Source organism: Oryx dammah, unplaced genomic scaffold, assembly GCF_014754425.2.
Source record: "Oryx dammah isolate SB20612 unplaced genomic scaffold, SCBI_Odam_1.1 HiC_scaffold_5, whole genome shotgun sequence".
In the NCBI taxonomy this organism is placed as follows: Eukaryota; Metazoa; Chordata; class Mammalia; order Artiodactyla; family Bovidae; genus Oryx; species Oryx dammah.
Genome location: NW_024070189.1, coordinates 101907579 through 101923898, shown reverse-complemented (window position 1 = coordinate 101923898; position 16320 = coordinate 101907579). Strand labels below are relative to the sequence as shown.

Genomic DNA, 16320 nt, shown 5'->3' with positions numbered 1-16320 from the left:
AAGTCACTCAGTCGTGTCTGACTCTTCTGGGTCTACAGTTAATAATCAAGGAGAAAGCAAACAAAAACCATTACAGTTTTGTAATGTTTCCTAAGGAAAAAAGCAAACAAGATGATGTGATCAGGCACAACCAGGACCAGATTTCACCCACAGGGACAGGGGAGCCTTGCCTGAAGAAGCAAAATTTGCACTGAACTCTGAAGGATAAGAAGGAATCAGCCATAGGTTAAGCTTGAGGGAAAGAACTGCAGATGGAGGGCTCCACGAGTGCAAAGACCTGGAGGCAGAAAGGAGATTGGCAGATTTAAGAGTGCAAAGGTCCACAGGGGAGAAGAGAGAGTGAAGCAGAGACTGGGTGGAGAGAGCACGGGGTCAGGAATATCTCTCATGGCTCTGAATCGCTCCACTAACTCATGGATTGATTTGGGCACATTAAAGTCACGTGGGGGAAATGACAGCGCATTATTCATTTCTAGCTTCCAGTGAGCAGAAGATGGATGGATACGTGTGCTCAGTTCATATCCGACTCTTTGTGACCCACTGGACTACAGCCCACCAGGGGCCTCTGTCCCTGGGATTATCCTGACAAGAACTGCAATGCCATCCCCTTTCCCAGGGGATCTTCCTGGCCCAAGGATAGAACCTGGGTCTCATGTGGCTCCTGCCCTGGCAGGTGGATTCTTTACTACTGAGCCACCCAGGAAGCTCTGAGCAGAAGATAGGAAGGAATCCAAACATCCTGCAGCAGGTGAGGGATCAGATGAACATCAGCTCGAAGTTACAACAGAAAGCTGCACATGAGAAAGGCGCCCCCACTGCGAGGAATGAGGAAGGACCCTGACGGTCAATGGGAAAAGTCAGTGCTGATCTCCTAGCAAAGGCAGCTGACTGAGCGCCCAGACGCTGACTGATCATCACACCTCCCTGCATCCCCCCGAACAGCTAGTAAGGGGTTTATTTTTTAGTTTTGTTTTAGTTTTTTGTTTTATTTGTGGCTGCTCCACACAGCATGGGGGCTCTTAGTTCCCTGATCAGGGGCTGAACTCGTGCCCGCTGCAATGGAAGTTTGAGGTCTTAACCACTGGACCACCAGGAAGTCCCTAAACGGATTTTTTTCTTTTTTAAAGTGTGTACTCACAAGGACTGGTAAGATGGGCATAGAGACCAAGTCACCTCACTTTGAAAAGCTGGGAAACAGCAGATAAGAGGTGGGGGCCGTAGGAGGTGGGAGAAAGTAGAATCCTGGGCTGCAGAATTGGCAGAAATCTGTTTAAGAAACCCCTTCTGGGACTTCCTTGGAGGTCCAATGGTTAAGACTCTGTGCTTCCAATGCAGGGGGTGCAGGTTCCATTCCAGCTCAGGGAACTAAGATCCCACATACCACATGGCATGGCCAAAAAATAAAATAAAATTAAGAATCTCCCTCTGTGAAATAAATGTCATGAGGATGCATGTACAACATAGCAACTATAGTTAATAATACCTCACTGCATATTTGAAAGTTGCTAAGAGAGTAGATCTTAGAAGTTCTTATCATAAGAAAAAAAATTTTTTTCACTTTGTATGGTAATGGATGTTAACTAGATTTACTGTGGTTAATCATTTCATAATATACAAGATATAATATATATAATATAATCATTTCATAATATACATAATACACTCTACTTCCCAAAAATTCACTTTAGTGCCTCTTCACTTTTGTGAAAGACCTAAATGAGTACCTGTTTTTGCTAACCAAAAGAAATCCAAAGAGGACTTTCACTTTTACAGTAAAAGGCAAAATGTGAAAACAGCCTTCAGTGTTTCTTTTTCAGGGAGCTGTTATAGGGTAGCATGAACCCAAAGGAGCAAGAGAGGCACTGCCAAGCCCCTTACCCTGGAATTAGATACACTTGGCATCCCAGTATCAAGCCACTATAGCTTTGAACTCTGTGAGCACCTGACTTTTATCTCAATTTCTTTTGTGCATCCATTAGCAAGATGCATCCTAAGGTAATTAGGGTTACATTTACATTTCTGTAAACCTAACACTGACAATAAAAAATGAAGTCTTTGTAAAAAAGAAAAAAATAATTAAAAAATCAATAAAAAGAGTTTATTAATTTGAACAAATGATAATCATAATAAAAATTTTAAATGTAAGAGCATAAATTAAACATTAATAGAAGCGTTATAAGTAATTTGAAGAAATATCATAGAAAGTAGAATAAAAAGACAGAGATGGAAAATAAAAGAGAAAAGATAAGAAAATTATAGCATCAGTCCAGAAGATCCAACATCATATTCAACAAATAGTTATCAAGCTAGACATTGTTCCAGGCACTCAATAACAGGAGTTTAAAGAAGAATGAAGGAAGGAAAGGTGAGGAAATCACCAATCATAGTATTAAAAAAACTTTCTTAACCTGAAACTCCACCAACAGATCGTACAATGGATGGAAATAGCCCACTATCTTTAAAAGATCCCACAAGCTGCCAGAAAGAAAAACAAAAAGACAGGCTATTACAAAGGATCAGGAAACAGAAGGTTTTAGACTTCTCAATAATAACCATGATGTGAGAATAAAAAAGAAATGCCTTCAATTTCGAAGGAAATATCCAAACTAGAAGTCTATACCCAGACCATCAGTCAAGTGTGAGGATGAAAATAAAGATATTTTCATATATGGAGGGGCTCAAAAACTTAAATTCCCATGCATCATTTCTCCCAAAACTAATAAAGATGTGCTCCAACTAATTGAAAGAGTAAACCAAAGAGGAGGACTACCAGGAACCCAGGCAACAGGGTATCCAGCCCACATCAAAGTGATGCTAATCCTCAGAAGGATGGCTGGGAGCAGGGCTGGGGTGATGGTTGATACCCCAGGTGGAAAGGGCAATTTGCGCAGTTTGGACAGATCGGAGGCTGGAACAGAGATTTCTCCAAAAAGGTGAAATTGAAAGCCCATCTGATACTATAAACATAAGAAGAGAGAGAGACAAATGTGTGGAGTTTGAGCTTGAAGTAGAGATAGACATATAGAAAACTAACAAATACAAAGGCAATCAATAACTCCAGAGAAAATACATAAAGTTTTTTAGCTGATATTAAAAACAAACATCCTTTTGGCAGTCTACTAATTTAACTTATATGCAGAGTACATCATGAGAAACGCTGGGCTGGAGGAAGCACAAGCTGGAATCAAGATTGCTGGGAGAAATATCAATAACCTCAGATATGCAGATGACACCACCCTTATGGCAGAAAGTGAAGAAGAACTAAAGAGCCTCTTAATGAAAGTAAAAGAAGAGAGTGAAAAAGTTGGCTTAAAGCTCAACATTCAGAAAACAAAGATCATGGCATCCAGTCCCATTACTTCATGGCAAATAGATGGGGAAACAGTGGAAACAGTGTCAGACTTTATTTTTTTGGGCTCCAAAATCACTGCAGATGGTGATTGCAGCCATGAAAATTAAAGGACGCTTACTCCTTGGAAGGAACGTTATGACCAACCTAGACAGCATATTCAAAAGCAGAGACATTACTTTGCCATCAAAGGTCCGTCTAGTCAAGGCTATGGTTTTTCCAGTAGTCATGTATGGATGTGAGAGTTGGACTATAAAGAAAGTTGAGCACTGAAGAATTGATGCCTTTGAACTGTGGTATTGGAGAAGACTCTTGAGAATCCCTTGGACTGCAAGGAGATCCAACCAGTCCATCCTAAAGGAGATCAGTCCTGGGTGTTCAATGGAGGGACTGATGTTGAAGCTGAAACTCCAATACTTTGGCCACCTGATGCGGAGAGCTGACTCATTTGAAAAGACCCTGATGCTGGGGAAGATTGAGGGCAGGAGAAGAAGGGGACGACAGAGGATGAGATGGTTGGATGGCATCACCAACTCGATGGACATGGGTTGGGTGGACTCTGGGAGTTGGTAATGGACAGGGAGGCCTGGCGTACTGCGGTTCATGCGGTCGCAAAGAGTCGGACATGACCTAGTGACTGAACTGAAACACCACATACACCACAGTTTTTGTAAGCTTTTTGCTTTTTGTTGGTGATTTTTCTGTTTAAAATGGGTCCTACACGTAATGCTGAAATGATGTCTAGGGTTCCTAAGCACAAGAAGGCTGGGATGTGCCTTTTGGAGAAGGTGTACATACTAGAAAGTTTTATTCAGGCATGAGTTATATTGTTGTTGGCAGTGAGTTCAGTTGTAATAAATAAACAATATATAGGAGGTGTCTTTAAATAGAACACGCATAAAACAAGATTATGTATTGATTGGTTGATGGAAATGTTGTGATCAGAGGCTCTCAGGAACCTAACCCTGTATTTTCCGTAGGAACAATGGTTCAGTATTTGCTAATTCAATGTTTGCAGCAATTCTGTAGCACAGATGATGAGAATCTACTGTGATAATACTGGGACAATGAAGGAATGGAAAAACACGTCTGGGTATGTATGGGGGTGGGTGGGTATGTGTACAACACGCACAGGAACAGAAAGAAAATGAGGACAGGGGGATAAAGGGGTGCTGAATCCTCATCTTCCATAGAGGGAGAGGACAGACGAGCTCTCAAAGTGAAAAAATGCAGATACTGCCACATAAGCCATTTGGAGATTCAAACAAGAGGTAAGAATCACTCCCGATGGAGAAGAGAAAATGTGGGTCAAGGTTGAGCAGGCAGCTGCCACTTGAGGTAGACGGCTTAGAATCTTTCATCTTGAACCTTGCATGACTTTAATAAAAGTAAAACTTTCAAGTGTTAAGTGGAGAGAGGAAAAAAAGCATGTGGTGAAGAAAATGATGATGAATGTGTGGCCACTCGTGAGCACCAAGAACAAGAGGTCTGGGACTTCCCCAGCAGTTCAGTGATTAAGACTCTGCCTTCCAAGGCAGGGGGCATGGGTTTGACCCTGGGTTGAGGAACAAAGGTCCCACAAGTCGTGGGGTGTGGCCAAGTATTTTTAAAAAAGAACAAAAGGCCTGCATATATTTCTTTTTCAAAATATGTATGTATTTGTTTGGCTGTGCCAGGTTTTGTTTGCAGCAAGCAGGTTCTTTAGTTGTGGCCTCCTATGAACTCTTAGTTGAAGCATGTAGGATCTAGTTCCCTGACCAGGGATTAAATCCAGGCCCCCGGCATTGGGAGCATGGAGTCTTAGCCACTTGACCACCAGGGAAGCCCCTACATAACTATATCTTGGCAAAGAGACATAAGACATTTCTGAGGAGGGGAACTGCAGAGCTGCAGGCAGTCCAGAGAGGGCAACATTCACTGCAAACCTCTCTCTAACATCTGAATTTTGTACTTGTTATGTATTAATTGCTACAAAAAAATAACTGAAAATGTAAAATGTCAAAAAGTTAGCTGTTTATACACTCAACTCCCTGGTCAAATCCTGACATCTTGACCATTCAACTAATAAATAGAGTTGCTCCAATGAACGACCTCAGTGTTTATTGAGCTGACCTTACAGCCACCCTTCAAAGTACTGTTCTAAAATCCCCATGTCAGATGGTGGATGAGGTGGGGGCTCAGAGAGGTGAATTAACATACCCAAGGTCACACAACAAGTAGAGGACAGAACAACCCAGCTCCAGGCCCCCTGGCAGGGTCCCTCTGCTCCTGCCCAAGCTTGCCCCCAAGCTTGAGGGCAACATTCAACGGGCACCACGTGGCAGCCCAAGCGCCCACACTGCACACAGCAGGTGCTCAAGTCACGTTTTCTTGAAGGAGAGGTGCTATACACGGTGTACTCTTACAGATGAAGGAGCGGAGACCCAGAGGGTGATATTTCACAGGCTAGCTACTCTGGCTCCAGCCACCAAGCTCCTAACCACTGAGGTACCCACTGCTGCCTGAAGGCAATCAGTGCCAACAAGTCTGAGCACCTACTTTGTGCCCAGCTCTCCTCTAAGAGCTTCTCACGGATGAATTTAATAGGGTACCTCCAAAACTGCATGAAGGGATACTTCTGTTACAGCCATGGGGAGAGGGTTAGCACTAAGGGTCAGAACCATAGGAAACAGCCCCCACAAGGATGCTTCCTGTCCACAGACAACACAGCAAAGAAATGCGAACTGAGGCCGCAGGGGCTTGTGCTCACGTTACCCGAGCATTCACAGCCCTCTCCGGAGCACACCCACAGACGGGCAGTGGACTTCGGCGCTGGGCTCCAGCCACATGCCTGGGCCGCCCTGCCTGGCAGCAGCACAAGCCACCCCCACTCTGGGGACAAAGAGGCCACTGTCTGCCTTTGGACCCTTCCTGAGACTTCTTCTTGTCCCTCTGTTCCTTTTGCCCCATCCTGTTTTCCACCCTGAGCTCCAGGGCACCAGGGCAGGAAGAAATAAACAAGGATGAATGTGATCAGATTTCATGATGAAAATAGAGGAGAGCTGGAAGAACTGGGGCAGGGTGCTTAAATATTTTTGAACCTCAGATCTAAATGCAGCCAGCCTCCACCACTACTTCAGCACAACACAGCAGCTAAGAACAGACTCTAGAGCCCTGCCCCTCCCTGGCTATGCATTTTTAGGCAAATGACCTGCCCTATTTGTTTGCTTTGGTTCATCAACAATCAAATGGGATTAGTAAGCATTCCTTCCTTACAAGATTGTGAGAACACTAGAATGCTAGAACACTGGTATGGAGTGAGAGGTGGGTATTATGACAAGCTGCATTGGTTAGCTATTGCTGTGTAACAAATTACACCCAAAGTTATCGACTGGAAATAACAAACATTCATCATCTCACAGTTTCAGGAATTCAGGAGCATCTTAGCTGTCTGGTCTGGCTCTGGCTCTCTTGTAAATCAAGGTGTTGGCTGGGCCTGTGGTCATCTCAGGGTTTCACTGGGAAAGAATTCACTTCTAAGTTCACTCATGTGAAACTCTCCAGAGAACTGCCTTACTGACTGCCATGTAAGGGACCCACGAAAGAGCACCCCAGATGGAAGCCACAGTCTTTGATGACCTAGTCTCAGAAATAATATCTTATTGCTTCTGCTATATTCTGTTCACCAGAAGTGAATCATTAGCTATGCAACCTATATTTGCCTGTAAAGTTTTTGCCACTTTAGTTAAATACATAAATATTGTTTCACAGTGTCCTATGACCCTATATGACCAAGTGTTTTTAAACCTCTTAATATTTTTTTAAAACCTTCCCCAAGATGAAATTCTCAAAGAAGTCTTTTTGACCTCAAGTCTTTAAAAAAAAAATCCCAAAGACTCTTTGCGACCCCATGAATCACAGCACACCAGGCCTCCCTGTCCATCACCAACTCCCGGAGTTTACCCAAACTCTTGTCATAGAGTCGATGATGCCATCCAGCCATCTCATCCTCTGTCGTCCCTTCTCCTCCTGCCCCCAATCCCTCCCAGCACAGAGTCTTTTCCAATGAGTCAACTCTTCGCATGAGGTGGCCAAAGTATTGGAGTTTCAGCTTTTAGCATCAGTCCTTCCAATGAACACCCAGGACTGATCTCCTTTAGAATGGACTGGTTGGATCTCCTTGCAGTCCAAGAAACTCTCAAGAGTCTTCTCCAACACCACAGTTCAAAAGCATCAATTCTGGTAATGTTGTGATAAAACATTATAATACATATAGTGATATTCTATTTATAATAATAATATAATAACTGATAATATTATCAGTCATAATTCTAGTTATTGTCTTACAGTGCTATGTATCATAGAAATAACCAAATTTCCCTGTCAACTACACTGTAATGAACTCTAATCAGATCTTTAGCTATGGCATTTTAAGTCTTTTGACATTTACGGACAGTTATTGCTTTACTCTGAGGCTTTTCCTAAAAAGTTCCTACAAGAGTGTTCCTTCTTCAGAGAAATTTCTAAAAAGGATTCTGACAAGTACTCTAGGATATAAGTTTATGGTAATTTTCAGATCATAACATCAACTGGGTAAGGATTTATAGTACTCCAAAGAAAAACTAGATTCATAAACTGCTAACAAAAGATGAAGATCAAAAACTAATTGCATAGGACTGAATGAACTGATGAAGATGATTATAATTTTTTATGATTTTTTGTTTAAAACATTGCTGGTTCTTTTATGTTTTGTTTTTCCAGGTTTAAGGAAATCTTCTTATCTTTTCTCTTAAAAGCTTTCAGCAATTTGGTAATAAACATCTGTGAACTAAAAAAAAAGAAGTGAATCACTAGGTCCAGCCCACACTCAAAGGAAAGGGATCATACAAAGGTATGAAGACCAGAAGGTGCGACTATCTTCCAGGCTGCCTCCTTACAGAAAGTGTGCCAAGCTCTGTGTCGGGGATTCAGAGTGGATTCAGCTCCTACCCTGTTCCAGGGGAGACAGGCCTGGGCATGGATAGCCCCTGCTCCATGGAGCAGAGCTGGGGCCTAGGCAAGTCCAAGGAAGGAGGTGGGGAAAGGTCCATCAGCCAAAACATATATCCTGTGCACTTGCTGGGTGCCACCCTGATAGGAAGAGGCCAGGGCCACAGGGGCACAGTCTGTGTCGCCTGCTCCCACCAGGCCCCCAGTTTAGTCCGAGGGGGAAAAGAGACCCCAAAATTAAAAGGCAAGAAGCAGACACACAAGATAATTACAAGTGACTGATGCTGCTCGTGGTTACAAGGCAAGTTCTGGAGCCACACTGTCGGGGTTCAAATCTTGCCCCTGGTATCGGCCAGCTTTGTGACCTTGGGCAAGTGACCAAACCATGCTGTGCCTCAATCTGCTCATCTGTAAAATGGGACAGAACAGTACAGACCTCCCAGGGTGGCTGGGAGGACTTGAAGAAGACATGACTCCCGGGGGGCCTCACACAGAGGGAGCCCTGCGTCAGTCTTGGCTATTCTCCTAGAAAGCAAGAAGGCAGGAGGGTCTACAGAGACACAGGGTCAGGGGAGGGCTGTCTGAGGAGGTGACATTTAACTCATGATGAAAATCAAGAGCAAGGGAACCGTGATCTGGACAAAGGGAACAGCAAGTGCAAAGGCCTTGGGGCTTGAATAAATAGGAGCATGTTTAGGAATGGCACAGAGGCCAGTATAGTGGGAAGAGTGACAAAGAAAGGGACAGGAGGTTGGGGACAAGGTCAGAAAGCTCACTTGGTCTAGATTCTTAGAGCAACAAGGAGCCGTGGGAGAGTGCTGCCCAGGAAAATTCAGCAAAGTTTCCTCTGAGGGAGGCAACATCATAAGGCATCAGCAGGTGGAAAGAAAAAAAAAAAGAGGGCCCATGGGCTTCCCAGGTGTCTCAGTGCTAAGAATCCTCCATACACAGGAGACTCGGGCTTGATCCCTGGGTCAGGAAGATTCCCTGGAGAAGGAAATGGCAACCCATTCCAGTATTCTTGCCTGGACACTCCCATGGACAGAGGAGCCTGGTGGGCTACAGCCCAGGAGTCACAAAGAGTCAGACATCACCGAGCGACAGAGCATGCACACGTACATGTTCCAGGCAGCGGAAGCAGCCTCAGCCTGACAAGGCAAGTTGATCTGGGGGCCCTATGGAGACATGGGGAGTGGCAAGTGGGCAGGCAACAGAATGGCAGAACCCCAAGGACACAGCTGGGGACTGAATCTTTTCTACTGCAGCCGGTAGAGGTCGTGGAAAATGTGTGAGCAGAGAGCACAGTCTGAGCTGCATGTCAGAAAACCAGGGGCAGGGACCAGGGTGTAGAAAGGAAAGGGTGGATTCTAAAAAATTCAGAACCAGTCAGTTAGCAGAGGAACTTTTTCCAACTCCACACCATCCCTGTTGCTCACAGAAACTCAGTTTATCTTTATAATGGGATAGTCCTCCCATCTTCTCATGGGCACCAAGACTGGCAGACCCATAGCAAGTGTTCATGGACTTCCACATGGAGGCTATTCCTAAGACTTGCTCCGGTGGAATACCCAGAAACATTTATGTCACCTCAGAAGGACTCCCAACAGCTTCTCGGAGCAAGGCCCTCAGAGACAGCCCAGAGACCTTCCAAGGATCCCTGCGAACCCTCCCTAGAGATAGTCAGTCACCAGAGACCTCTAAGCAAGCCCTGGAATACACAGCAACCTCTCGGCAGGCCTTGATGCTGCTGCTGCTGCTGCTAAGTCGCTTCAGTCGTGTCTGACTCTGTGCGACCCTATAGACGGCAGCCCACCAGGCTCTCCCGTCCCTGGGATTCTCCAGGCAAGAACACTGGAATGGTTGCCATTTCCTTCTCCAATGCATTAAAGTGAAAAGTGAAAGGGAAGTCACTCAGCCGTGTCCGACTCCTGGCGACCCCATGGACTGCAGCCCACCAGGCTCCTCCGTCCATGGGATTCTCCAGGCAAGAGTACTGGAGTGAACAACCCCCAAAATCAGGCACAGATCTCAAACTCTTGAAACGGCATTCTAACTATAGAAAAACCTGTAAATGGCCCTAAATAGACAAATACCCTTCAAAGACCCTAAAAACCCTTTATACATTCCCCAGGAAGCCCTTTCATCTTCTCCGAGAAAGTTTCCGACAGCCCCCTAGGGACCTACCAGAGTCCCTGAAGAGTCCCCAGTCCTCCAGTCACCAAAGCCTCATAGAGACCCCCGCCCCCCTAAAACGCACAGCTCCCCTGCATCAGTGTCAGCTCTCCGGAAGACCTACTCGCACTCCTAATACCCCCAAGCTGTCGTCCAGCTCCCTGAAGTCACCCACTCAGTCTCAAGGGCATTGAAACCTACTCATCTCCCTCCAAAGACCCTCAAGTTGTCCCTTGCAGGTGCCCTCAGAGTTCCCAGTCCACTCTTTTCCGTCCCAGCCCCGCCCCTAGCCCCGCCCTCACCCAAACCCCGCCTCCCAGCCTCCAAAACCTCTCTCCCCTAAGTCTTCACGCCGCCCTTGCAGATCCCCCTCTCTCGGTCCCCCGTGGACACTCAGCCCGCCCCCGACCCCAGCCCCTGGATCAGGCCCGGGCTGCACTCACAAGAGGTCCCGCCTCGCGGTTTTGCAGACGATGCGCAGGAAACGCCAGCCGCCGCCGCCTACGTACACGCCGAGAGCCGCCGCTGTGCTCCAGGTCCATGGCAGTCCGAGCAACCATAGCAGCACCAGAGAGGCCACGGAAGCCGAACCTGCACCTGGAGCCCGCATCCTGGGGAGGCGGAGAGCTCTGAGGCCGCGGGCAGCCGGGCCCCGCCTCACGACCGACCCAACCCCGCCCCCAGACCGAGCTCCGCTCCCGCTTCGAGCCAGGCCCCACCCCGATGTCTGGGATTGGACTTGTCTCGGACAGGCTCCGCCCCGTCCCAGACCTCCCTGCGTAAGCCCGGCCCAGGCTTTTCTGCCAATCATTAGTGTATCTCCACGCCCCCGACACAGTCTCTGTTCCGTCAGTCACCGGCGATTGAGCGGCCGTACCCTGAACCCAAGCTCCACCTTAACGACTTACCCACAAGCCTAGGCTCCACCTTGGCCCCACCACAGACCCTGGTCCCGTGCTTTCCTCTAGGTCCCGCCTCTACCCGCCTCCGCCACTCACTTGGCCCCGCCCCCAGGTTGGGCCTCTGGCACCGCCCGTAAGCTCCAGGCACTGTTCCAGAGCCCCGCCCGCTCTAGACCAGGTTCGGCCCCTAGGTTAGTCCCATGGCCCCGCCCCACTCTGAATCAGGCCCCGCCCTTGGGGCTCAGGCCCCGCCCCCGGCCCTGGGCTTAGCCGGTGTTCCCAGGCCTGAGTTCCACCCCGGCTACCGACCCCGCCCTCAGGCTTTGGCAGTCACCACCCCCCGGGCCCACCTAGCACCCTAGGCCCCGCGCCACCTGCCCTCCCAGACAAACTCTCTTCCGTCCTGACTTAGAGCCCCCCTGCGGCACAGCCGAGGCCCGCCCCGTACCGGAGACCAGGACCATAGAGAGGGGTTTCTGGCCAGAGTGACGACTGCCAACGAGACCCGGGGGCTAGAACGCCCTGGCAAGGACGGCTGTTGTTTCCAAGACCAAATTTTGCCAGGCTCCCAGCTCCCCTCCCAGCCTGGTAATTAGAAAACTGTGTGTCCCTCAGCCAAGAGGCGTGGCTCCCCGGCTCTCCCGACCCAAGCCCTAGATGGCAAACTGAATTCTAACCGCCCGGGGACTATAAAGTCCCAGTTTATACTCAGGGCCTACCTGTACTGGGTTTTGGCCCAGCTTGTTCTAAATCCAATCCCTAACGCCTCTTCGGTTTTAAACACACGTTCCAGGAAACTGAGGCGCCCTAAACTCACAGCCTGGGGGTCCCAGAAAATCCAACCGTGGGTGGTGGTTTAGTCGTTCAGTCGTGTCCGACTCTTTGGAACCCCATGGACTGTAGCCTGCCAAGCTCCTCTGTCCATGGGATTCTCCAGGCAAGAATACTGGAGTGGGTTGCCATTTCCTTCTCCAGGGGATCTTCTCGACCTAGGAATCGAACCCAGGCCTCCTGCACTGCAGAAAGATTCTTCACCGACTGAGACGTGAGCTGCGAGGGAATCCAACCCCTGTCTCAGTCTTAAAGGTATATTCCAGGGACCCAACTAATCCCAAATCTGAATCTCCAAATCTTGTGAGTTTAGTCTCAATAACACCCCAGCTGCCCAGGGAGGATAAAAAAATCCACACACCAGGTCCCCATCCTTCCACAGGAAGCTCCGCAGAGTCCTTTATTTGCAACCCTAACCCTAAATGCTCACCTAGAGACCCTAAAGCCCTCCCGCTGATCCGGTGAGGGCTAGTGATGTCCTCACTGCTCACCACCTTGTTCCCTGGCTGACCTGGAGCTGCTCACAGATCCTCAGGCTTTGGCTGCTCCGTCGTGGGCTCCCAGAAGCTCAGGCAGGAGGCGGACACCAACAGTGAGGCCAAGACAGAGGACCTCCCCTTGGGGCTTCTGGTTCTGCAGTCTCATGGGGTCTGCTGTGATTGCATTGTGCCCATGTGGGCTTCTGCCTTGGAACCCTCTCTCCAAGCTCCCCCTTCCTCTGCTCCCCTGCCTATCCCACCCCTGCTTGTTTCTTCCCTGCTTGGCCGACCTTCTCAGCTCTCTCCTTGGGAGGCAGCCAGCGCCTGCTTCCAGCACCATTTAGAGGACAGGACTGGGCAGGCACTCCCCTGACACATGCTGCCATTGGTCCCTGCGGGCTGCCTAGGGTGGGTGAAATGGGGACGAGGAGGCAGATCCGGAGGACAGGCCCAGATCCAGCCATTGGTCCCCGACTTTCTCAGCTAGGGATCAGGAATGCCCAGGAATTATAGCAGCTACTCTTTTCCTTCCAGATAGCGCTATTGTGATCAACCCATTTTACAGGTAAAGAAACTGAGGCTTGACACTGTCGCACTAGCTGGAGTTGAGATTCATTCTTTCACAAATATGGGCAGAGAGCTTGCTTCCCTTCCTCCCCTTTCAGTCTTCCTTAAACTTCTCTGCCAGAGTCCAGCTCCAGCAGCCAGGGATTCAACCTGAAGGGGTGGGCAGTGTCGTTGAGAAACTGAGGCAGCCTCTCATTTTTCTTGGACTGCCTGTTTATTTCAAGCTTATGATTCTCTTTTATACTTTTACAAAAGCATTAGGTCAGAGGTTTGATATTTTTAGTTCCCATTGACCCAGATTTATTTTTCTCCAAAAATCACTGTTGCCCCTCAAAAGGAGTTCCTTCCTCAAGGATTCTCTTATCTACTTTTTCTCATGTGTCCTTGCGAATACACTGTAACTCATGCTAATGTCTGGGTGCATACCACATTCCTCAGTTTAATTCTTATCCTTCTAAGTCCTGTTTGCCTCTAGTACCCTAAGCTCACTATTTCTTAGAAAGGGCTTCTAGCTAGTAATATCTCTAAAGTCCGTAATTTCTATAAGCTATAGTAGAATATTGTAACATTACAGCAATCCTTAAATCTTTAGCTTCTATTTTAATTATTCCTAAGCCCTAAATTCAGCAAACTCCTTTGCCATAAAGACTCTTCTCACAAATGGGCTTCAGATAGTAATCCCTCCCATGGACTCAAGCTGCGGCCTGTGTGCTCACCCTGGAACACTTTTTTGTAAAAGTCCTTGAACAAATGTCAGTGATTAACTTTATGAATTATTCTCTGAGCACAGCTGCAGAAGGCCTTATGCCTTCTCATGCTCCTCTCAGAAACAATAAGCACCTTAATATTCTCTTCGGTCAACTCAGCCGAGGAAAGGAAAAAAACAAGTCAGAATCACAAAGCCTAACTCCTTCATTCCGGGTCCATGCCTAACTCGGCTCCCCACACTTCTCCCTCTTCTCCATCCTGCCCTGATTCCCCCCACCCCCCCCCCATTCTCCTTCCCTTCTTCAAGGTTTCTGCCCCCTCCCTTAACCTTCTTCCACTTCCCTGTTTGCCCACCTCCTCCTCCTCCACCCACACCTCTTCCCTTTCTCCTCCCATCCTGTGGCCTTCCCTCCTCCCCACTTCTTCCACTTTCTTCTCTCTCCTTCTCCCCCCATCTTTCCAGGTTTACTGAGCCCTGGCTAAATACCAGTAGTACACATGGGACTGTTATTAAGATTCTGTGCTTCCACAGGGTTCATCCCTGGTGGAGCAACTTAAGATCCCATATGCCATGTAACAGTCTCTTCTAACTCCTCCCATGGCTACTGGAGACACTCTTCTGGGTCTTCAGTCAGCAATCCCCAAGTCCTAACGGCTCTGGAGACCCACCGTTTTCTTAAGATGGTGCCAGTACTCCAGTGGAGGGACCATTTCCATAGCACTGACTCAAGCTGTTTTCAGTGAGTAGTGTTCTTTTTTTACCCCTGCTGCTGCTGCTAAGTCATTTCAGTTGTGTCCAACTCTTTGCAACCCTACAGACTCCTGCCAGGCTCCTCTGTCCATGGGATTCTCCAGGCAGGAATACTGGAGTGAGTTGCTGTGCAACTCCAGGGGACCTTCCTGACCCAGGCACTGTACCCAGGGATTGAACCCACGTCTCTTGCATCTTCTGCATTGACAAGCAGGTTCTTTACCACTAGCGCCACCTGGGAAGCCCTTTGTTTATCTCTTTACATAAGGGCTTCCACACACACCCAGGGACATCACACAACACAGGGCAGCCTTCCCTTCCTAAGATCTGAATAATTCCCAGTTCCAAAAACATAGCAGTTCTCCAGGGTTCCAGACGACCGGTAAAGGAACAGTCCTGTCCCCATTTCCCCTTCCTGTCCAGAAGGGGAAACTGAGACCTGGACAAGGGGAGCAGAACTAAGCTTCAGGGTCAAAGCAGGCTCTGAGCCTCTCTAGTGGGGTGATCCTGGGTGGGCCACCTCTCATCTCTGCGCATTGGTTGCCCTCTGGCTGATCACCTCCCAGGGCACCATGCACAAAGTTTCGTGGGGGCTTCTCATCTGGGGAATGAACAGGCACACAGTAGGTGAGGGACACAGAAAGACAGGTGTCTCCCTTCCCCAGGTAATCACAGGGGTCTGCAGCCCTCAGCAGAGAGAATTATTGGAACTTTCTGGAAGAACGAGAGAAGTGAAGCATACATTGAAATAAAGTAAGTGGACCATCACAGCATGGGAATTGCGCTATTAATAGAACATGAGCACTGACGGGGAGGGAGTAGTTTCTCCTGGCCAAGTTCAAGTGCCCACCACAGTAGAATTATTAGTTTAGTGGGGATGCCATGACAACATCCTGCAAACTGAGTAGCTTAAAATAACAGGAGTGGATTGTCTCACAGTTCTTCCTAAAGCTGGGCTCAGAAATCAAAGTGTCAGCAACTTCACTCTGGAATTTCTAGGGGTCCTTTCTTGCCTCTTTCAATTTCTGGTGGTTCTGACCTCAGGTGTCCTCAGTGAGCAACAGCCTGAAGCAGGGCTCGGGTACCCAGCTGGAGACTGAGGCTGAGTTGGTGGGAGACCACCAAATCTTAGCCAGTGGACTGGTGGTCAGTGACAAGGCCCTGGCCCTTCGGCTTTGCAAAAAAAGAATTCCCACAAAGATGGAAAGTAGTCAAACAAAGTATTTATTAAGAGGAAAAAGAGTACAGTACATGTGGGTATTCATTGGAGGGACTGATGGTGCAGCTGAAGCTCCAATACTTTGGTCACCTGATGTGAAGAACTGACTCCTTAGAGAAGACCCTGATTCTGGGAAAGATTGAAGGCAGGAGGAGAAGGGGACGACAGAGGATGAGCTGGTTGGATGGCATCACCGACTTGACATGAGTTTGAGCAAGCTCTGGGAATTGGTGATGGACAGGGAAGCCTGGCGTGCTGCAGTCCATGGGGTCACAAAGAGTCGGACACGACGGAGCGATTAATCTGACTGACGTGGATAGGCACGTGGGCAGACTCAGAGAGAGCCGCTGAGTTGCGCCCTTGTGGTAGTTACT

At 48.0% G+C, this 16320-nt stretch overlaps 1 protein-coding gene across 7 annotated transcripts in view; it reads right to left on the bottom strand.

Annotated features, from left to right (window-relative positions):
• Nucleotides 1-12997, bottom strand: part of SLC27A1 (solute carrier family 27 member 1) — a 39231-nt gene extending 26234 nt beyond the window's left edge. For 2 of the 7 annotated variants that reach the window (XM_040241109.1, XM_040241114.1), the window contains exons 1-2: nt 12653-12997; nt 10933-11100 (exon numbers count right to left, since the gene is read on the bottom strand). In XM_040241109.1, the coding sequence (XP_040097043.1) occupies nt 10933-11099 (167 nt within the window). In that variant the 5' untranslated portion in view covers nt 11100; nt 12653-12997. Of the gene's footprint in view, nt 1-10932; nt 11101-11397; nt 11570-11839; nt 12275-12652 lie in introns of those variants that run through there. The other 5 variants (XM_040241110.1, XM_040241115.1, XM_040241111.1 and 2 more) reach the window with 4 other exon arrangements.
• Between the last annotated feature and the right edge of the window lie 3323 nt (nt 12998-16320).